The sequence below is a fragment of the Macaca thibetana genome, chromosome 18, assembly GCF_024542745.1.
Source record: "Macaca thibetana thibetana isolate TM-01 chromosome 18, ASM2454274v1, whole genome shotgun sequence".
In the NCBI taxonomy this organism is placed as follows: Eukaryota; Metazoa; Chordata; class Mammalia; order Primates; family Cercopithecidae; genus Macaca; species Macaca thibetana.
The window spans coordinates 16,676,783-16,700,197 of NC_065595.1; the positions used below are offsets into that span (position 1 = coordinate 16,676,783).

General features: G+C 42.6%; 1 protein-coding gene, 1 long non-coding RNA gene and 1 pseudogene across 2 annotated transcripts in view; all 3 read left to right on the forward strand.

Annotated features, from left to right (window-relative positions):
* LOC126941481 (uncharacterized) overlaps positions 1-23,415 on the forward strand; it is a 242,837-nt gene that overhangs the window by 137,166 nt on the left and 82,256 nt on the right. The gene's annotated exons all lie outside the window — the stretch shown is intronic.
* Positions 8,818-23,415, forward strand: part of VPS4B (vacuolar protein sorting 4 homolog B) — a 32,888-nt gene continuing 18,290 nt past the window's right edge. Inside the window, exons 1-4 of the mRNA XM_050768131.1 lie at positions 8,818-9,101; positions 18,999-19,110; positions 20,138-20,294; positions 23,059-23,126. Of these exons, the coding sequence (XP_050624088.1) occupies positions 9,075-9,101; positions 18,999-19,110; positions 20,138-20,294; positions 23,059-23,126 (364 nt within the window). The 5' untranslated portion in view covers positions 8,818-9,074. The remainder of the gene's footprint in view (positions 9,102-18,998; positions 19,111-20,137; positions 20,295-23,058; positions 23,127-23,415) is intronic.
* On the forward strand, positions 11,886-18,217 carry LOC126941474 (26S proteasome regulatory subunit 8-like; annotated as a pseudogene).

Sequence of the window (23,415 nt, forward strand, 5' to 3'; positions counted from 1 at the left end):
CATAGCATTTAGAATATGAAATCTTACACATTTCTCTTATGTTGAGCAGAATATTAATTTTTCCTATCTCCTCTACAGAGATGTGTTCTGAAATATTACTGTAGCAGATATACCCCAATAAGTCATACCTCTGTGTAATTTCCTTCTCCTTGAGTGCAGGCAGAACCTGTGACTTACTTCAAACCAATAGAATATGGCAAAGGTGAAAGGATTTTGCAGATGTAAATAAGGCATCTAAAGAGTTGATTTTGAGTTCATCAAAAGGACGATTATCCTCAGTGAGTCCTACCTAGTCAGGTGAGCCATTTAAAGAGAGTATGAGCTTTCCCTAAAGTAAGAGACTTGAAGCAGCAGAAACTCTGTGGGCACGCATGTGCACACATGCGTGTGTGTGTGTGTGTGTCTGGCTTTCAAGAAGCAGGTTATCAGCTATCATGAATTCTACAGCTCCAGGGAAATGAATTCTGACAACAATCATAGGCAGTTGGAAGCATATCCATCCCCAGTTGAGCTTGCTGATGAAAATGCATCCCAGCCTACACTTTGATCTCAGCCTTGGTGAGACCTTGAGCACAGAACATAGCTAAGCTGGGCCTGGCTTCCCGATCCACAGAAACTGTGAGACAATAAAAGTATGTTATTTTAAGCCACTGAGTTTGTGCTAATTTGTTATGCAGCAATAGAAAACAAATCTAATCATATTTCACATGCTAAATGATTCTTTATAAGACACTAGAAGGCTTTCCTTTAAACTTTGGGAGAATATAAAGATGTCTATTCTTGACACTTTTAACTTTGTATGGGAAAGAGAAAAAGGTATCATTGTTTGCAAAAGTTTTCATCATTTGCCTGGAAACCCCCAGAGAATAGGTAAATGATCTATTAGAAACAAAGTGTCTGCCAAAATCAGCCTGCATATATTCATGGTCTCCTGTATATAAACCATAATCTGCTAGAAAATATGGGAAGAAAATATATTACTTATGATAGCAACAACAGCACAATAAAATTCCTAGAGATAAATCCAAAACAAATGTTCAAAAACCATGTGAAGAAAAATATAAAATACTGCTAAGAAGCATACAAGAAGCCGGGTGCCATGACTCATGCCTATAATCCCAGCACTTTAGGAGGCCAAGGTCGGCAGATCATGAGGTCAGGAGTTCAAAACTAGCCTGACCAACATGGTGAAACCCTGTCTCTACTAAAAATACAAAAATTAGCCAGGCATGGTGGTGCATGCCTGTAATCCCAGCTACTCAGGAGGCTGAGGCAGGAGAATAGCTTGAACCCGGGAGGCAGAGGTTGCAGTGAGCCAAGATCACCCCACTGCACTCTATTCCAGTCTGGGTGACAGAGCGAGACCCGTCTCAAAAAAAAAAAAAAAAAAAAAAAAAAAAAAAAAAAAAAAAAAAGCATACGAGAAGACTTGAAGAAAGACATATTATGATTTTTAAACCTGAGGGAAATTCACTTCTGTAAAGATGTCCATCTGCTCTGAATTAATATATCAATTCAATTACAAAATAAATAAATATTTTAGGTGGAACTTGACAAAATAATACTAAAATTCATGTGGAAAAGTAATGTAAGAAACATCTGAACTATTCTGAATATTCTTGATAGCAAACATTTAACAAGTGTTAACTATGGTTTGAGCCCAATCCGGTGATGTTGTAGTCTCATTTAATTCTCATGTAGCCCCAGTAGATGGGATAGTAATACCACTCCCATTTTATAGATGCAGAAACAGCAGTTTAGAGATATTGAGAAATTGCCTACTATGTGCTAGACTCAAGATTTTGAAGCTGGCATGGTGGCTTAGGCCTGTAATCCCAGCACTCAGGGAGGCCAAGGCAGGCAGATCACCTGAGGTCAGAAGTTCGAGACCAGCCTGGCCAACATGGTGAAGCCCAGTCTCTACTAAAAATACAATATATTAGCTGAGCGTGGTGGCAGGCGCCTGTAATCCCAGCTACTTGGGAGGCTGAGGCAGGAGAAACGTTTGAACCTGGGAGGCAGAGGTTGTAGTGAGCCAAGATCGTATCATTACACTCCAGCCTGGGCAACAAGAGCAAAACTCCATCTCAAAAAAAAAAAAAAAAAAAAATTGAAGCAAGCATTGTAACATCAGAAACTGAGCCCTTAACTAGTGTTGCATTCTGCTTAGAAGAAATCGGGCAGTCTCACAAGATACTGAAATGTATTATAAAGCTATTGTAATAAGTTTTGTTGGAGTAAGAATAGGTGGTTAAAAGAAATAGTTAAAACATCATCAAGAATTCAGACAAATCCTCGTGAGAAAATGGTATACAACAAGGGCTGCCCTTTCAAATGAGTAAAGAAAAGATGAATGTTAACTAAATAATATTGGAACAATTGGCTACTCATTTGGAATAAATAAAACACCAAAATAAATTCCAGACAGGTCAAAGATTTAGATGCAATAGTGAAACCCTGTACATACTGAAAGAAGATAAAAGTATGATATTGTTGTTTTAAATAATCTACTAGTGGGTAAGCTCTTTCTCAAGACAGCAAAAAAGAAAAATAATAATAAATTTTCATGCCAAAAAAGTAATGACCCAAATACTAAAACGGTAAAATATTTGCAACACATATAACACAAGAATACCCTGTTTTATACGCTTTTATAAAGCATATAAATCCATAAATCCACATCCATAGACTCAACCAACTGCAGGTGAAAATATTAGTAAAAAGAAGGCCAGGAGCGATGGCTTGTGCCTGTAATCCCAGCATTCTGGGAGGCTGAGGCGGGCGGATCACGAGGTCAGGAGTTCAAGACCAGCCTGGTCAATATGGTGAAACCCCGTCTCTACTAAAAAATACAAAAATTAGCCTGGTGTGGTGCCTGCACCTGTAGTCCCAGCTACTCAGGAGACTGAGGCAGGAGAATCGCTTGAACCCGGGAGGCGGAGGTTGCAGTGAGCCGAGATTACGCCACTGCACTGCAGCCTGGGCAACAGAGGGAGACTCTGTCTCAAAAAATAAATAAATAAATAAATAAATAAGCAAGATGGGCCAGGCACGGTGGCTCATGCCTGTAATCCCAGCACTTTGGGAGGTCGATGTGGGCAGATCCCCTGAGGTAAGAAGTTCGGGAACAGCCTGACCAACATGGCGAGACCCCGTCTCTACTAAAAATACAAAATTAGCCAGGTGTGGATAAAATTTTTTTTCTTTTTTTTTTTATTCTAGCCTGCAACTGCTTGAGGGCAGGCCCCTCATCTTTTCTGTGCCAATGCCTTACATCATGTTCACCCTTATATGACCAGCAATGAGGAATTGCTGCTTCATCCCCACGCCCTCTATCACATGGCTGAATGAATGACATTGATGGGTTGATTCCCACACCTCCTTATCAGTCCACAAGCTGGCTGTGGCTTCATATGAATAAAATGAATAGCAATAAGTGAGAAAGGGCTGGGCCTTCAGGGTAGCTGAGCACATTCAGAAAGGAATGTCACCTGATGGGCTCAACCAACTTCCTGCCTGACAACTGCCTGAGTCACTTTCATGGGATCAGCCCCATCCGCACTTTGCCTTCCTTCAAGTTATGTTTCAGGTCAGGCAGGAAGTTGAAAACTCAACAAATAGAGACCCGACTTCTGGATGCACAGGAGGGGAGGACCTTAATGTTAATATTATGCGTGTTCTTTAAAATGGTCTGAGTGAAATGAATTCAGTCCTGGGCGGTCTGCATGTGAGACCCTGTCGAAGGCTGAATCCACAAACACAACCTGCCACCCCACTGACCTTCCTAATTTCTGAAGTCCTTGATCACAGCAAGGTTTGTTGAACAAACCTTGGCTATTGAAGAACACACTCTCTTAGTACATGTAGGTGGTAAGGCAGGGGGATAGGTTGCAAATGGAATAAAATGAAGTCTTAGCCCTCGGGGATTTTACTATCTAGAAAAGTAGAACACGTGCTAGTAAGATCAACAATTTTTGAGCATCTGCTCTGCACCAGGCACTGTGTTAGGCACTTGGCATGTGTGATTTAAGGGCAATTCAAGGTCCAAAGTGCGATGAGAGCTCAGAGAGGTTTCAGAATTTTCCTGAGGAAGTGACATTGGAACTGACACTTGAGGAATAGTATGATTTTTAACAGATTGAATTGGTGAAAGCAATGAAAGGAGCCAGGATCTTTTTTTTTTTTTTTCTCGAGATGGAATTTTGCTCTTCTTGCCCAGGCTGGAGTGCAAGGGCATGATCTCCGGTCACTGCAACCTCCCCCTCCCTGGTGCAAGCCATTCTCCTGCCTCAGCCTCCCGAGTAGCTGGGATTACCGGCCCCCACCACCATGCCCGGCTAATTTTTGTATTTTCAGTAGAGACAAGGTTTCACCATGTTGGCCAGACTGGTCTCAAACTCCTGGCCTTAGGTGATCCACCTGCCTCGGGCTCCCAAAGTGCTGAGATTACAGGCATGAGCCACCATGCCAGGCCAGGAGGAGAATCTATTCTTCAACGCTCAAGAGGCAAGGAAGGGGGGCTGCACTGCAGGAACCGGGAATATCCCTTTTGGCTCTGCATCCCTTTTGTCTAAAATGAAACACTTGCCGGAACCTCCTGCTTCATCTTACTGCCTCCTCTCTCTTTCTGGTGTATCCTAAAAGGACTCAGATCCACCTTCATGAAACCAACATCTGACCAAATCACAATTCTACCAAGAAGGAAGACAGGGAGACAGAAAAGCAGGAGGTAGTGACAGAATGAAGAGGAAAGCTTTCAACAAATCTTACAGAATGATGTCCAAACTCATTATTCCAAGCCTCTAACTGGCAGTGCCAGTGGTGCATTTTTAGCTTTATCTCCTGCCACTCCAACCCCACAGCGCCTCTGCTTCCTACATTCCAGGGATCCCTCAAACAGAGCAGGTAGTTTATTCTTCGGCGCCTTTATTTCTGCTTTTCCTTCTGCCTGAAATGGCCTGCACTCCGTCAAAATCAGATTAAGATTTTAAACTTCAGTTTAAGTGAACTTTCCCTAAGACATCCCTAACCACTCATTCAGAATTAAGCCTTCTCTCTCCTGTGGTCCCACAGGGCTTCCTGCCTCTATCCTAGCACTTGTCATTCGGGAATCAGAAGACCTGGGTCAAACTCTAGCTCCACTATACAAAAGCTGAATGAATTGGGGGGCATTTCTACTGATACCTCTGAGGCTGTTCCCTTTTTTTTATTTTTTTTGAGATAGAGTCTTGCTCTCTCGCCAGGCTGGAGTGCAGTGGCGCGATCTTAGCTCACTGCAACCTCTGCCTCCTGAGTTCAAGTGATTCTCATGCCTCAGCCTCCCGAGTAGTTGGGATTATAGGCACGTGCCACCACACCCAGCTAGTTTTTGTATTTTTAGTAGAGACGGGGTTTCACCATGTTGGCCAGGATGGTCTCAATCTCCTGGCCTCGTGATCTGCCCGTCTCGGCCTCCCAAAGTGCTGGAATTACAGGTGTGAGCCACAGCGCCTGGCCTGTTTCCTCTTTTGTAAAAATGGGAGATTTAAGATTTACCTTGTAGTATACAGTAAGATAATGTATGCAAAAGTACTCTGTAAACTCTTACACATGTAACATTTTTACATTTACATTTTAAATATGTAAACAGTTAAAAGTTTCTACTCCACTAAAATGTAAGGTCCCAGGGAACAGGAATTTTAAAACAAAAAATTTTCGTTTTAAAGTAATACTTACAGGCTGGGTGTGGTGGTTCCCGCCTGTAATCCCAGCACATTGGGTGGCTGAGGCAGGCAGATCATTGAGGACAGGAGTTTGAGACCAGCCTGGACAACACGGCAAAACCCCATCTCTACAAAAATACAAAAAATTTGCCAGGCATGGTGGCACACGCCTGTCATCCTAACTACTCGGGAGGCTGAGGAAGGAGAATCGTTATGGGAGGTGGAGGATGCAGTGAGCCGAGATTGCACCACTGCACTCCGGCCTGGGTGACAGAGCGAGACTTTGTCTCAAAATAAGTAAATAAATAAATAAAATTTAAAATAAACTTTTACAGAAGAGGTGCAAAGGTATATAGAGAATTCCCATATATTCTTCACCCAACTTCCCCTACTGTTAGCATCCTAAATAACCATAGTACATTTATCAACACTAAGAAATTTACATTTATAAATTACTATTAGCTAAGCTGCAGACTTTATTCTCATTCTTACAACAGTTTTTCAACTCATGGCCCTTTTCTGTTTCAGGATCCAATGCAGAATCCCAGACTGCATTTAGTTGTCATCTTCTTAGTCTCTTCAATCTGTGACAGTTCCTCAGTCTTTCCTCGTGTTTTATGACCTTGACATTTTGAGGAGCACTGGTCATTTTGTAGAGGTAGAAAAACCCTCCATATGAATTTTTCTGATGTTTTCTCATGATTAGATTGAGGTCACAGGTTTGGGAAGCATACCACAGAGGTAATGTGCCCTTCTCCACATCAGGGGTTCCATCATAACAACATGGCTTATTACTGGTGATAAAAGAGGGGTTTTTGTTTGCTTTTACCGATTCTCTCTGTTGCCCAGGCTGGAGTGCAGTGGTGTGATCTTGGCTCACTGCAAGCTCTGCCTCCTGGGTTCAAGTGATTTTTCTACTTCAGCCTCCCAAGTACCTGGAATTACAGGCAGGCACCATCGCGCCTGGATAATTTTTGTTTGTTTGTTTTGAGACAGAGTCTCACTCTGTAGCCCAGCCTGAAGTACTGTGGTGCAATCTCAGCTCACTGCAACCTCCGCCTCCTGGGTCCTGGTTCAACCAATTCTCTTGCCTCAGCCTCCCGAGTAGCTGGATTACAGGAATGCACCACCATGCCCAGGTAATTTTTGTATTTTTAGTAGTGACGAGGTTTCACCATGTTGGCCAGGCTGGTCTTCATATCCTGACCTCAGGTGGTCGCCCACCTCGGCTTCCCAAAGTGCTAGGATTACAGGCGTGAGTCACCGCGCCCGGCCTAATTTTTGTACTTTTAGTAGACATGGAGTTTCACCATGTTGGCCAGGCTGGTCTCGAACTCCTGACCTCAAGTGATCACCCGCCTTGGCCTCCCAAAGTGCTGGGATTACAGGCGTGAGTCACCGCGCCCGGCCTAATTTTTGTACTTTTAGTAGACATGGAGTTTCACCATGTTGGCCAGGCTGGTCTCGAACTCCTGACCTCAAGTGACTGGCCCACCTCGGCCTCCCAAAGTGCTGGGATTACAGTCTTGAGCCACCGCACCTGGCCCATCTTTGCTTAAATTATAAACTTAGTTTCTCCCACAGTTAGTGCAGCCTATGCCCAGGAATGTACAAGGACATCTTGGAGGTTAGAAGCAAGATGGAGTTGGTTAAGTTAGATCTCTTTCACTGTCTCAGTCATCATTTTGCAAAGGCAATTTCACAAGTAGGGAGAAAGGACTGGTAGATGCAGGGCAGAGACAGGGCTCTGAGCTTTGAGCCTGGATGATACAGATTTGGCAATACTATTCTAAGAAGAGACCAGAGAAAGAAGTTTAGGGTAGAAGGTAATTAATTTGAGTATGTTGAATTTGTCTTGCAGAAAAACCCTGTGAAGGAAACCTCTGTGAGACTGTTGTAAATGCTGGGCAGGGGATGCGGTGGGTCTAGAAATCCAGATTTGAAGCGACTTCTAGTCTATTGATAGCTGAAGCTCAAGAAGAGAATAAGATGAGCAGAGGTGGAGAAGAAAGAGAGAAGAGGACATCAGACTCTTGAGTAAATTCAGCTTAAGCTCAGGGAGGAGTAAGAAAGGGAGACAGTGAAGGAGGTAGCAAACGAACATTAGGAAGCCGGACAAATAAGAACGGGGTAGTTGACAATACCAATGAAGAGGGAGGAGAAGAAGACTTTAATTCTTTCGGAGATGCCAGATTAGAAAATATTAAGGAATGAGTGAGAAAAAAATGATGGAGTGATTAAACATCTACGTTGCTTTCCTTTGAGAAGGTTAATTATGAAAAGAAGAAAACGGTGGTGGTGGCTGCAAACCATAGGAAGGCTAAGAAAGGGTTTTACCTTGGTTCTGCCTCTAATCCCTGACGCATTTAACCTCAAGCCATTTGCCTGTAAACATAACCGGCATAATGCCCATTTTACAGGACAAGTGCTTCCCTCTTAGAACATATACTCGAGGACAGCGGCCGTCCACGCCTTATTTACGTTCATCTTCCCAACACAACAGTCATTTGGAAGATGCCAAGTGGCGTGGGAAGAACAAGCAGGAATGAGCGCCGACCCGCCCGCGGCCTGACTGCTAGCGCATCGCTGCGCGGCCGCCTCACCGCGCACTCCCTCCTGAATTATTCACCACCGAGGACTGTGATCGCCCCCATTCCACAGAGGACACGCAGTGAGGGAGGCGCAGTCACAGGCCCAAAGCCCCCAGTCGGCGGGTCTTGGAAATGGATGAGTTTTTCACTCAAACGCTGCGAGGCAACAAGGCACGTAGATGAGGAGGGAAGGGAGCCAGGACCAATAATTCGTCTCAAAGTAAAAGACGTCCCTGGGGGTGGGGAAAAAACAAACAAACAACGACAACAACAACAACAACAAAAAAAAAAAAAAAACCGAAAAAAAAAAACCCACAACCGGCTCTGTGCTTCCGCGCTTGCGCTATCCTAGGTCCGCCAGGCTGCCGCCCCGCCCCTAGGCCAGAGTCTCAGTGCGCCTGCGCCGAGCCCGACTTCCGCCAGGGCTCGTTTGGGTTCCAGGCTACTTCTCCCGGCCTAGGGAGGGCCTGCGCTGTGGCGAGAGAAGGGAGTCTGGTGACTGGGTGCGCGCGTGCTGATGACGAAATCGGAAGTGCCCGGAGCAGAGGCGGGACCAGAACCTAGAGGGGCTCGGGATTGCGGAAGTTTGGTGGGGAGGGTCCGTTTGCTAGTGGAGAGAGTGTTGTCTGAAAACAAGTTCCGGAAGGGAGGCTGCTGCTCGCGGTCCGAGAACCACCGGACTCCCCAGTTTGGGGGCTGTTACCCCGGGCGCGGTTGGACGTCGCTGCCGTTGGCTCTTCTCGCCCCTCGTTCCCCTTGGGAACCGCCTGGGAACTCCGCCATGTCATCCACTTCGCCCAACCTCCAGGTATCATTGCTCATCTCCCGTTCCCCTAGGGAGCTGGGACCCAGGGGAGGCGCGAGAAGCGGGTGGGGGGCGGGGAGAAGGGAGGAAGCGGCCGCGCCTGTGGTCGGGAAGGAGGAGGGCGGGTCCGGGGACCTGCCGCAGGTGGGAGAGGGGCCCGTTTTCCAGCGGAAAGGTCTTTTCTGACCCGGTCTTGGGGTCTCCCGAGCCACTGACTTTGTGATACTGCTCCCTTTTGTTGGGTCTTCACGTCCCCAAACCAGCCAAGATCTGGGCAGATCTCTCCAATCAGGATTAAGGGAGAAAGAACGTAATTTTTGCAAAGCCCTGTTCTAGACCAGTTGAAAATAGAGTGATCATAGTTCGGTCTTAGTTTCTCAAGCTGACAGCAGATGCCTTTATTCTGAGCTGTCAGATGAGTAGAAATATGGGAACAGACTAAGAATCTGAAATTACAGCCAGGCTACATACAGTCTGCGTGAAGTCATTGAATTTATGTGCAGTCTCCTGTGGCCCCCAGATTGTAGTGTGTAAGATCGAGGACTATTCTTAAACTTCTGTGTGGCTCCAGTTCCCCTCTTCTACCGCAATGAGCACAGTGTTTTGTACACAAATCATGGAATCTTAAGATTTTAGGCTTAATCGTTAGTCTTCTGTGGAATAGAATTCTTTCAGAAAAGAAATTCATGTAATGGTGTCTCCTATCCCCAGAATGGATCTAGGGCTTCAGTGGAGTTTAGAATGTAATGTGGCTTAATGTAGAGGACTCCCAGTCCAGTAAGTCAATAAGGGAAGAAAGTAGCCTAAAATACTTGTATTGAATCCCCGTCTTGGACTTCCGGTAGGTTGTTGAACAAGCATTTCAACTTTTATTGGAGTGCCTGATAGAGGCATCAAAGGTAATGGAAGAACTCCTTAGTCCATGATAATTGATTCTGAAGAAAGACCACTCAAAGTAGACCCACTTAAACAGAGATTAAAATTTCACGCACGCATACACAAAAAGAGTGGGAAAGGAGGCTTGCTTGGGACTTTTGTCTTGAAAATCGACCTAGAAGATTATAAAAAAAAATTTTTAAATCTTTCACAAAATAATTATATAATTGCAGCAATGACTCATTTTGTAGAATAAGTCAAGTGTTGATTTGTCTGTGTCTTTTTCTTTTCTTTCTTTTTTTTTTTTTTGAAACGGAGTCTTGCTCTGTCGCCCAGGCTGGAGTGCAGTGGCTCGATCTCAGCTCACTACAACCTGCATCTCCCGGGTTCAAGCGATTCTCCTGCCTCAGCCTCCCGAGTAGCTGGGACTACAGTTGCCCACCACAACTCCTGGCTAATTTTTGTATTTTTAGTAGAGATGAGATTTCACCACGTTGACCCAGGCTGGCCTCCTGACCTCAGGTGATCCGCCCACCTCAGCCTCCCAGAGTGCTGGGATTACAGGCGTGAGCCACCACCCCCGGCCGACTGTATCTTTTTCACCAAGGTTGTGTTAAACTAAGATTCAGCAATCTTCACGTGAGGTTTTTGTAGCTTTTTGTAGTCCTATTTGGAAAGGTTCTTTTCGGTAAACGTATTTGGAAAAAGCGTTGGTCATTTGGTAAAAGTGTTTTTCCCTTGAGTATTAAAGGTGACCCTTCTGAAGTGCCCATCTTGTCATCGTTGGCTTTTTAACAATTTTTATTTCACCAACTTTTCATTTGTCAGAGACTTCGCATGCGATTTCGATACTCTACAACATAATCTTCATCATTTGCAGGTTTTTTGTTGTTGTTGTTTTGAGATAGTCTTGCTCTGTTGCCCAGACTGGAGTGCAGCAGCATGATCTTGGCTGACTGCAACCTCCACCTCCCAGGTTCAAGTGATTCTCGTGCCTCAGCCTCCCAAGTAGCTAGGATTACAGGCACCTACCACCACGCCCGGCTAATTTTTTTCTATATTTAGTAGAGACAGCGTTTCATCATGTTGGCCAGGCTGGTCTTGAACTCCTGACCTCAAGTGATCCACCCGCCTTAGCCTCCCAAAGTGCTGAGATTACAGGTGTGAGCCACCGTGCCCAGCCCCGGAATGCATCATATTTGAATTGGACTGTTGGCTCTTCTTCAGTGCGTCAGCCAGAGACTGACCAACATGAAAGGCATAATTGTTACTGTTAAGCCGGAGGGATCTTGAATTGTGATTTTGTTAGTGGTAGGTTCACATGTGTGCTTTCTCATTCAACCTTTTCAGCCTTCTAACCTAGGAAATTTGGATTAATATCCATGTGATGGTTAACTTCGTGCTGAGCAAGGCAAAACTCCCTGTGGCCAGATGCTTATAATCTAATGAGGGAATGCAGATAACTAAAAATCAAGATTATGTAATAATGTAACAAAGCTACACAGTAGTCTCCACTTCTCTGTGGTTTTACTTTCCACAGTTTCAATAACCCACAGTTAACCTGGGTCCAAAAATTTTAAATGAAATATTCCAGAATAAATAGTTTATAATTTTGAAACACTGTGTCACAATGCCTGTGTCATTCACTTAACTTCGTGTCATCACGTAGGCATTTTATTATTTCACATAATCACAAGAAGGTTGAGAACAGTACAATAAGATGCTGAGAGAGATAAACCACATTCACATAACTTTTATTACAGTATATTGTACTGGGCAAGGAGGCAAAGTCTGTCTGATGGGAGGCGGTGAGGGACCAAATTAGGAGAGTATCCATTCAAATAAAGTGAAAAAGATTGATCAGAGGAGAAAAATTAAAGATGGAGAAGAGTCAAGCTTGTATCTGGAGTCTCACTCTATTGCCCAGGCAGGAGTGCAGTGGCATGATCTTGGCTTATGGTAACCTCCATCTCCTGGGTTCAAGCTGTTCTCCTGCCTCAGCGCCCCCAAGTAGCAACTGGGATTATAGGGATGCACCACCACACCCAGCTAATTTTTGTATTTTTAGTAGAGACGGGGTTTCGCTATGTTGGCCAGGTAGGTCTCCAACTGCTGAACTCAGGTGATCCCCCCACCTCGGCCTCCCAAAGTTCTGAAATTACAGGCGTGAGCCACCGCTCCTGGCTGTATCTGCGTTTTGAAAGGGAGGAGGAATAGTCTGGGTTTTCTCCCAGATTTCGGGGTTGGGTATCTGAGTAGGTAGGGATTGGTTCTGGGAATACAAAAGGAGAGATATTTGGGGCCAGGGCAAGGGAGCAAAATAATTTGGTTCTAAACTTGTTGAGTTTTAGTTGCTTGTGGAGACAATCAAATGGAAATGTTGGTGAATATTTGCATACGCATGTGTAGAACTAGGGAGAGTGAACTAGGCTGGAAATAAGGATTTGGGAATTATTAGCGTACAGGTGGCAGTAGAGGTTGTAGGCATACAGAGTCACATCCTGGAGAGTATACAGAGTAAGCCAAAACAAAGACCAAGGTAGAAATTCTATGGATTAGCGACATTTAAGGAGAGAGAAACGGGAGCCTGGAAAAGAATTGTTAATCAAAAGTAAAACCAGGCCAGGTGCGGTAGCTCACATCTGTAATCCCAGCATTTTGGGAGGCCAAGGCAGGCGGATCGCTTGAGCTGTGGACTTCGAGACCAGTCTGGGCAACGTGGTGAAACCCCCTCTCTACAAAAATTAGCTGAGTGTGGTGGTGCATGGCTATAGTCCCAGCTACTCCAGAGGCTGAGGTGGGAGGATGGCTCGAGCCCAGGAAGTGGAGGTTAAAGTGAGCTGTGATCACACCCCTGTACTCCAGCCTGGGTGACACAGTGAGACCCTGTCTTAAAAAAAAATAAAATAAAACTAGAAGAAAATGATGTCATGACAGCCAAGCAAGGAGACACTGTCAGGGTACTTGTATGTGTGAAGTGCTGCGAAGAGGGAGTGAGATAAGCATAAGATTTGGCTGTCAGGAGGCAGAAAGCATTGCTGTGTGAGAAATAGCAGATCGGGAAACTGGGATGAGTGTGGGTATTCGGGATTTTGATGTGGAGGCAAAGAGATGAGTGAGATGTAGGGAGAGGGGAACCGAGGAGCTGAGGAGAGATGGTGTGTAGTTTGTGTTCTGCAGAAGTGAGTCTGAGATAGGACAACACATTTTTCTGCTGAGGGAAAAAAGGAAAGATTGGAGAGAACAGTTGATAGACATGTCATTGATGGAGTAAAGGTCAGCGGAGGAAGGTGGGGATCAGCTCCACAGCAGAGCAGAAAGAATTGGTCTCGACAGACAGGGCCTGGGACACCTTTTCTCCTGAGGCAGGTAATTGTAGAATTTACCCCATTTCTCAGGGTTTTCTAAGGTGGATGTGTCTGGGTCTCCTAAGTGGAAAAGGACAATTCCACATGTTCCCAACCTTTATACTTCCATATTGATAACTGGATCCTGACTGATCCTGGGGTGATACATCATTCAGTCTTGTGTCAGCCACTGTAATAGACTCTGGGAATATAAAGAAGTGAAGACAACAGATATAACTGCTGTTCTCCTAGAGCTTACATTCTAACCGGGAGAGAGAGGCCAATAAATGAAAAGAAAAACAAAAAAACTTTGTGCGTGCTCTGAAACACACACGCACGCACACACACACACACAAAGATCATCAGCCTTAGGTCACTGCAAACCACGTAGGGTGGTGAGTCCCAGCCCACACCTGATGAATATACTTCATTGTCACATACGAGAGGGAGAATCAATGAAGGAGACTGAGAAGGAGCACCAGAGCGGTGGGAGGAAAACCAGCCAAGTGGTCGTAGGGGACTCAGCAGAGGACAGTGTCCAAGAAGGAGGAAATAATCAACTTTCAATGTCAGAAGATCGAGAAGACAGAGCTGGTGTTTGGATCTAGCATACTAGAGAGCCTTCATAGGAGCCGTTTTATTATGTGATAACGGAAAGAGAATAGAGGCCACTCTGGTGAGATTTTTGACTCTAAAAGGTAGCAGAGAAACAGAACTAACACTGAACAGTGTTTTGTTATCAAATAAGACTTTTTAAAGGAGGGCTGTTTGTACGTTGATGGAAATATCTAGTGGAGAGAAATGTTAAGAATGACAGAAGTGAAGTAATTAAAAGGAAGAAGATACTGAAAAAGGAGTAGGGGAATTTTTTTGTCATTCGTTAAACAATTTTGAGTACCCGTTGTATGCCAGCACCATTCTAGGCGTGGGAAGCTCAAGGTGAAGTCCTGTCCTCATGGAGCCTACCTCCCTAAAGGAGACAGCCAGTGGGTGAGTGTACAGGTAAATATAATGACAGTAATAGGATGAGAGAGTGCAGCGGGGGCAGATAGCAGAGAGCAGGGATGAGGTACAGCCTTTTCTATAGCAAATTAGGGAGGGCCTCTCTGAGGACTTGCCATCTGAACTAGGACTGAAAAGGAGACATCATGCATCTATCTGGGGAAAGGAAGGAAGAACATTCTAGGTGGAGGGCTCCAACTGCTCAGGCTGCCTGAGTGCAGGAGGATTCTAGGGTTCAGAGGAGAACCACATGTAGCTAGGGCCCAGGTTATTTCAGACCTTTTAGGTCAGCTCTAGCATCAGGATTTTATTCTTTTCAATGGGAAGCCATCGAAGGTTGCCTTGTATGTTTTCAGGTAGCAAGGGTGGGAACAAACTGACCACTCACGAGGCTGGATAGTAGTTTTGACATATATGATAGCAGATAGAACTAGGGTGTTAGCAAGGGAGAGGGTGGAGGATTATATTCAGAAAGAAAATGAGCTCTGGCTGAAGAGGGAAGATAAGGTTTGATGGACCAGAGCAGATAGAGCCAGAAGAGGGGAAGACAGGCAGCAGACTCTGCCAGTATTATCTGTCTGAGACTGAAGAACTGAAGAACTCCAGTCAGTTGTGAATGATAAGAGCCAATACCTCCAGAGGCTGCAGGCAGAAAGGAATGAACTAAATGCAAAAGTTCACCTATTGCAGGAGGAGCTGCAGCTGCTGCTGGAACAGGGCTCCTGTATGAGGGAAGTAGTCCGGGCCATGGATATGGAGAAAATGTTAGTCAAGGTATATCCCAAGGGCAAGTTTGTCTTAGGTGTGGACAGAAACAGCGACATCAATGACATGAGACCCAATTGCCAGGTGGCGCTCAGAAATGATAGCTACACACTGCACAACATCATACCCAACAAAGTAGACCCACTGGTGTCACCAGTGATGGTGGAGAAGGTGCCAGCCTTGATTTAAAAGATGATTGGTGGACTGGACAAGCAGATTAAAGACATCAGAGAAGTGATCGAACTGCCTGTTAAGCATCCCAAGCTCTTTGAAGCACTGGGTATCGCACAACCGAAGGTGGTCCTGCTGTGTGGACCTCTAGGCACTGGGAAGACACTGTTTGCCTGGGTCATGGCTCATCATATAGACTGTACTTTTGTTCATATCCCTGGCTCTGAATTGGTACAGAAATTCATCAGGGAAGGGCCAAGAATGGTGAGGGAGCTGTCTGTCATGGCATGAGGACCTGCCATCTATCATCAGCTCCATCAACTCCTTGCAGCTGGAGGTGGGTTGTGGAGGGGACAGTGAAGTGTACATCGTGCTGGAGCTGCTCAACCAGCTGGACAGCTTTGAGGCCACCAAGAAGATGGAGGTTATTGTGGACCGCTGCTTCGCTCAGGGCATGTCAACAGAAAAATTGAATTCTAGCTGGACATTTTGAAGATCCATTCTCTGAAAAGGAACCTGACCCAGGGGATCAACCAGAGAAAAATTGCTGAGCTTTTGCCAGGAGCATCAGGGCCTGAAGTGAAAGTCATATACAGAGAAGCCACTGTATATGCCCTGAGGGAACAGCGAGTCCATGTCACCCAGGAGGACTTTGAGATAGCAGTAGCCAGCGTCTTGCAGAAGGATAGAGAGTAAAACATGTCCGTCAAGAAACTAATGGAAGTGCATGGATGTCCTTTCTATGGATCTCTCCGGTAAAGCTTTCTAGAATGAAAAAATAAAATAATTAGCTCTCCAGAATTAACCATAGAGACCATAGAAGACATGGTTAATTTTATTTCAAACGAAAAATGCTAAGAGACATGGTTAAGTTTATTTCAGGTGAAAAATGTTAACAGAAATAAGGTTGAGATGGGGCATTCATCAGCGGAAAAAAAAAATGGATGCATATCCTCTTAATTCATCGTCTTTGATTGAAGATTTAACATGTGCCACTCAGTACAGTGGCTACATGTGGCTATTTTAATTTTAATTACATAAATTCACTCCTCAGTCACACTAGCCACATTTCAAGTGCTTAGAAGCCATACACAGACATTCTCATCAACAGGGAAAGGCTGGTTTAATTACTACTATGTTTGGAGCTAGATGCTTAAATAATACCCACTGCAGTGTAAGAGATTTACTTACCTTAATAAAAATCAGTGTGGTGCCACAGTGAGACCTGACTCAATGAGAGGAACAAGTGGCTGAAGAGGTGAGTGGCACAGCATTTCAAAATCACCTGAGAAGAAAATTATACTTAGGATAAGAAAGAACTTATTTCTAGGCCAGGCACGGTGGCTCACGCCTGTTATCCCAGCACTTTGGGAGGCTGAGGCGAGTGGATCACCTGAAGTCAGGAGTTTGAAACCAGCCTGGCCAACATGGTGAAACCCCATCTCTACCAAAAATACAAAAATTAGCCAAGTATGGTGGTGGGCACCTGTAATCCCAGCCACTGGGGAGGCTGAGGCAGGAGAATCGCATGAACCTGGGAGGCAGAGATTGCAGTGAGCCAAGATGGTGCCACTGCACTCCAGTCTGGGCGACAAGAGCGGCGAGACTCCATCTCAAAAAAAAATAAAAAACAAAACCAAACAAAACAAAAACAGAAAAGAAAAAGGATTTATTTCTGCTATGTAGCTTAACCACTGAGACTTTGAGATGCATTTTTTTTTTCTTTTTTGAGACAGAGTCTTGCTCTGTCACCCAGGCTAGAGTGCGGTGGCGTGATCTCAGCTCACTGCAACCTCTGCCTCCCGGATTCAAGCAATTCTCCTGCCTCAGTCTCCCAAGTAGCTGGGACTACAGGCGCATGCGGCTATGCCTGGCCAATTTTTTGTATTTTAGTAGAGACGGGGTTTCACTGTGTTGTCCAGGCTGGTCGTGAACTCCTGAGCTCAGGAGAATTTTAGTTTAAGATAATTGTAGATTCACATGCAGTTGTAAGAAGTAACAGAGAATCCGGCCTTCCCTTTATCCAGTTGTCTCCAGGGGCAGCATCTTGTAGAACTGGGACAATATCACAACCAGGATATTGACTGATACATTCCACCACTCTTACTCATATTTTCCCAGTTTTACTTGTCCTCATGTGTTTTTATGTGTGTGGGTGTGGTTGTGTTTGTGTAGTTTTATCACATGAAGATATGTGTTACATTTTGAGAGTTCTTTATATATTCTGGATACTGGTTCTTTGTTAGATATGTTTTGCAAATATTTCTCCCAGTCTATAGATTGTCTTTTCATCCTTTTAACAAAATCTTTCAGAGAGCAAAAGTTTTGTCGTGAGGTCCAGTTACCGTTTTTTTCTTTTATATAGTATGCTTTTGATGTCAAATCTAAGAACTCTTTGCCCAGCCCCAGATCCTAAGATTTCCATGTTTTTTCTAAAAGTTTTAGCTGGGTGCAGTGGTGTGCACCTGTGGTCCTGCTACTTGGGGAGGCTGATGCAGGATGATCACTTGAGCCCAGGAGTTTGAGGCTAGCTTGGGCAACATAGTGAGATGGAGCCCCATCTCAACAAAATAAATAAGAATAAAAATTTTGTAGTTTTACATTTAATTCTGTAATCCATTTTTGAGTTAATTTTTGCAGGAAGTATTAAGTTTAAGTCAGGATTCTTTTAGGTGTATGCTTATGGATGTCTAGTTCCTCTAGCACCACTTCTTCAAAAGCCTGACTCGGTGCCATTGACTGATTTTTTGCATCATTTTCAAAAATCTCTTGGCTTTATTAGTATGGATTTATTTCTGGGAGGTTTTAAAAAAAATTCCACAAAAGTAGACCATGTTTTTTAGAAGATGTGAAAAAGTAGAAAATGAAAAATCTATGAAGTTTTATCAAAGATAAGCTCTGTTAAATTTCCTTCCCATCTTTTTCCTGTGCTTTTTTTTTTTTTTTTTTGCTGTTGTTTCAAATAAATTCGTGCTACATACGAAAAGTTGTGTCCTGCTTTTTAAAAATGCCCATTATTAGCACTTTCCATGTTATTACAAATATTTCTTAATATTATTTTAGTGATCCTTTGATATTCTGTTTTGTGGCATCCTTATGATTTAGGTTTCCAGGTTTTGTTTTTGTTATTTAAAAGACCTCTCTGATTAATATCTTTGCTCAGTAAACCTTTTAGTTAATTGCTAGATTGAAATATATGAATGTTTTTCGGATTCTTGATATTTCATTGCCCCATTGCTTCTGAAGGGGTTTCACCCCATTTACATCTCCACTGTGGTTATATCTTTTAGATTAAAGCAGCATTTAATTTTTTAGAATTTCCCTAAATACTTGTTTAGTTTGAATTTTCAGATTCTGTGCTCGCTTCGGCAGCACATATACTAAAATTGTGAATTTTCAGATTCTATTGTTTCTTGTTAGCCCTAAAATTAACTTTAGCTAAGTGAAAATTACATGTAAATGTTAGCGATTGGTACTAAAGTAATATTCAGTAACATTTATTCATATAACAAATGTAATTTGCATCTTATCAACTTGTAATTTGTAATAAAATACAGTTGTGAGTTAGAAAAAAATGATTTTTTTAGTTATTGTTTATTTTTTACTTATTTTTGTTTGTTTTCTTTAACAGTCCAGCAGGCTAAGAAGCTTAAAAAAAAAAACTTTCAATGTGATTATTTACTTCAAATTTATGTTTATGCTTTGATTTAAATGTTATTATTTTGCCTCCCTCAAACAGAAAGCAATAGATCTGGCTAGCAAAGCATCGCAAGAAGACAAGGCTGGGAACTACGAAGAAGCCCTTCAGCTCTATCAGCATGCTGTGCAGTATTTTCTTCATGTCGTGAAATGTGAGGCCATCGGTTATATTTTATTTAAAAACACGAAAAGAAAAATTTATTCTATTTCATATCTAAAAAATTGAAATATAATGCCGGAAAATTCTAAACTATCCATTTGTTAAAAAAATTAAAAAAAAAAAAGTCCACTTTCTTTCTAGTGATTTTTAAGTAATGAGACTTAGCTAGCAAATGTGACAGCCATCATAGTTATTACTTTGTATACCGAAACATCTTAAAATGTACTATGGTCAGAGGAAAATAGATTGGGAGACATTTTATTTGTGTCTTTACAGATATGTATTGCATGTTTACCATGTGGCAGGCACTGGGGATACAATAGAAAAAAAATGGATAAAACCCCAGCCTTCATGGCTTTTAAATGGAATGTAGTTGGATAATTGAAGATGTTCTTTTGAACTTCTCTCATTTAGTTTTGAGGTTTTATGTTAAAGTGAAACTAAGAATGAGTCATAACCTGTAAGCTATGTGGGGCTCATCCCATCTACTGCATGTGTTGCCAAAGTTCACACTGAAAACAGCTCTGACAGAGGCCTTCATGTAGTAAAATTATGACACTGGTATTACACAGAATGTATGGGATTTCCATCACTTTACTTTTCTGAAATAAAGCTTTTGTAGACATTCATGGAAATGATTAATACTGCTTTCCTTCTATTTGTCTTTCTTATCATTGGGTTTGTGGAAGACAAGCAACTTTGAACTATCTGCAAAAAATGTAAGGGAAGAGTGTGAAAGCTTCAGAATATTAAATAATTTCCTGTTAGTTAACATTAACTTAAAATACCCTGCTGTCTTGCTCAGATTGTTTCTGACTCAGACCCACTGTTGGTCTCCAACCCTGCTGGGGGAAGGGATAGAAAAGAGGTAATAATCATTGACTACGATGAGTTAGAGATGCTCTTCCCTCCTTCTCCCAACATAGAATTTCCTTGTCTAAAAAATACATATTTAAGAGTTCAAACCTTTTTACACAGAATACTAATGGAAAAAAATCTCTGTCATTTCTCTTTAATAGATGAAGCACAGGGTGATAAAGCCAAGCAAAGTATCAGGGCAAAGTGTACAGAATATCTTGATAGAGCAGAAAAACTAAAGGAGTACCTGAAAAATAAAGAGAAAAAAGCACAGAAGCCAGTGAAAGAAGGACAGCCGAGTCCAGCAGATGAGAAGGGGTACGTGTTTAAAGTTGCTCAATTTTATTGTGGCTTTTAGCTTTTGATTTGTGAAATAAATTTCTTTTGATTAAAACAGGTGTCAGCAAACTGTGGCTCATGGGCCAAAGCTGCCCAGCTGCCTGTTTTTGTAATAAGTTTTATCAGAACACAGTCGTGCCCATTCTTTTACATATTGTTGTCTAGGGCTGCTTTCATGCCATGACAACAAAGTTGTGTGGTTGTGTGGAGACTATATGGCCCACGGAACCTAAAATATTTACTTGTTTGGTCCTTTACAAAAAAAGTCTGCTGACCCCTAGTTTGCCAAGCTTAATGGATGATATTCCTCAAACATCGCTTCCTGACTGCCTGCCAGTAGTAGGGGAGAATGCTTGTAGGAACAGCACTCAGTTACCCTGTGGTCTTTAGCTAATATCGAAGCTTAAGATTATAGGAGTGACCTGAAAATTAAACCTTTGACCATATGGAAAAAATGAAAAGTAACTCCAACAATGTAAACTTTTTTCAGATATCTTATGCAAAATTTTTTGATGTGAATTTGTGTTAGACTTGCTTTATGTTGTCATTGTAAAGAAAACAACACAGCACAGCATAACTTATAAACATTGAAACCGATTTTTGGCATGTCTTCTAGATGGGAGATGTATCACTTCTAGATGCAGAATTTGTTTATTCAGTACATGACATATGCATGCCAAGTTTGTGCTGAGCACTGGGAACATATTCTAACCACATCCTCTCTGGCTCTCCTACTAATTGATGCCAATAGTTCCAGGTAACACACCCTTAAGAAAATGAGACTCTGGAATGGAGTTATCTGGCCTGGTTGGGTTTGAAAGCAGGGAGGTTCTGCTCAGCTTTAGAGGATGCGGTTCTCATTGTTCATGGTATGCAGTGGTACAAGTTACTGAAACGATGCCCTGTGGTCACAAGGAATGAAGTGCCTTTTAGGCAATGCTTTGGGGCTTTGACCGTTTAGAGGGACATGAGGAATATAAGAACCAGTGTTGACTTGGCTGCTTCAAACTAAGTGGCAGAGTTTAAAGGAAATGATAAGCTCAAGCTCAAGGTTTTATATTCTGTGTTCAAGATGTGATCGGGGAACTAGGGAGTTTCTGTGAGACCCTAACAACATTTTATCTTCTTCATCGATAACATTGACATAACAAAAATCAGATGATAGTCCGATGTGATGAATTACTGAATTTCAACTTAGGGTTTCTTACATGAAAGTGAGGACATTTAGTATAAAACAGGGACTCCAAACATGAAGTGAAAATATTGGGAAGAATTTAGTTGACCGTGACTGCCTGGGACCTCCAGCTCTCACTGAAACTCCCTTGACCGCAGAAGCTTCTCTTCCCTTGTGCATAGAAGCTCTTCTGGTCATGCTTGAAAATCCTGTAAGGATCTCTCTTGAGATAATTACCTGACAAGGTGATGCCAGTTTTTCTCCTGTACTGAACAGCAGTCTTCATTTATAGTAGGACCCACTTTGGCTAATTTAAGCAAAAAGGGATGTATTATAGGTATTACCTTACAGAATAGTGGGGCCAGGGAATCAGACTTGGATCACAAGAAATGTGATCAACAGAGAAATGGCCAACAGTACCAAGGTTGTTCAAGTAGGGATCCCACCGTTGCCAACAACTCTGCCAAGCACTGATGGTGCTTGGGAGCAGGCAGTAAAACCTCTGCGCAGCTCCCTCAGCAAAACTAGTCTCCTTGTGAGTAGCCCCCACCTTCTTGGAAGAATTTAGGTCTCATGTGGAACCCTAGCTGCAAGGGAGATGAGAAACGGCAGTTTGTTTTTAATAAGGACAGCCTTTATAGTACTGGACAGCATGATAGTAGGAGGTTCAAGTGAGTGTCAAGTGAATCTGTTTTGCAGTGTCTGCCTCACCCACGGCCCCACCATCCTATGATAACCAAGGCAATTCCATTTTGGCATAAAATATGTCATGCTTTTATCCCCCTTTATATGTTACTGTTTTTAAAATGATATAATGCCTTATTTTTGGCTTTATCACTTTTATACTTAACATTGTATCAGGAACATTTTTCCAATAAACTATTTCTACATCGCTTTTAAATGTTGCAATGTATCCTGTCATATGCTAGTCCCTATAATATGTTACTTTTTCCCTTTCTGCAAACGGTGTGTGTGTGATTATCCTTATGGTCAAATCCTTGAACTTTTCTAAAATTATTTCCTCAAGATAAATTCCTAGATATGAAATGCCTCGATCGACCTACTTGTTCTTTTGAGTGTAGTTCATTGTCCTCAAGAAGCTTCCTCTGTCCTTTGGAACCCCCAGACTAAGGGTTGTACCTTAGATAATTAGTGTTCCAGATTTTTTTCCTCCTAATATGACCTCTTGTTCTAATTTATATCTTGCCCAGTCCTGATGTTTTCACTGTTGTTGCTTGCAACTCTTCTGTAATTCATCTTGAATCCTTCATGGAGTGATGTGTGGGGCATGCATTTATGAATTAATACATACCTAAATATGTCATGGGAATTTGGAGCTAGTTCCTGACTTCATTCTGGTCTTTTTGTCCCTTTCCTTTACATGATTCTCTATTGATGATAACGTGCCTGCTTCCTATTTACTACGTTCTTTAAGTAAGCATAGCTTTTAATGTAAATGTCTGATTTTGCCACTTAAATTACAAATATTTCAGGTTATTTTTTCCTTCATTTTTGCCTTATTTGATAGCAATGAGTGATCATTTGAATATATTAAATTCTTTTTATTAGGAATGACAGTGATGGGGAAGGAGAATCTGATGATCCTGAAAAAAAGAAACTACAGAATCAACTTCAAGGTTGCTTTAGATTTCATTTTTAAATTTACTATCCTATTAAAAAGACTCAAAGTGAATTGTCTATTTGAATTGTTTTTGTTCTCCCTCTGTATTTAAATGAAGTTTAAGAGCTGGCTTTGGTTCCCAGTAGTCATGTGCTGGCTTTGTTTAGAGTGTGTTTTAGGGTTTGCCCTCTAGGATCATGGTTTGGCCTTTTTTATATAGTAAAAGTTTTGTTGGCTTCATATCTGCTTTTAAAAGGCTCTCAGTCCACTTGCTCTTTGATTTTATTTATTTGCCCCCTTTTAGG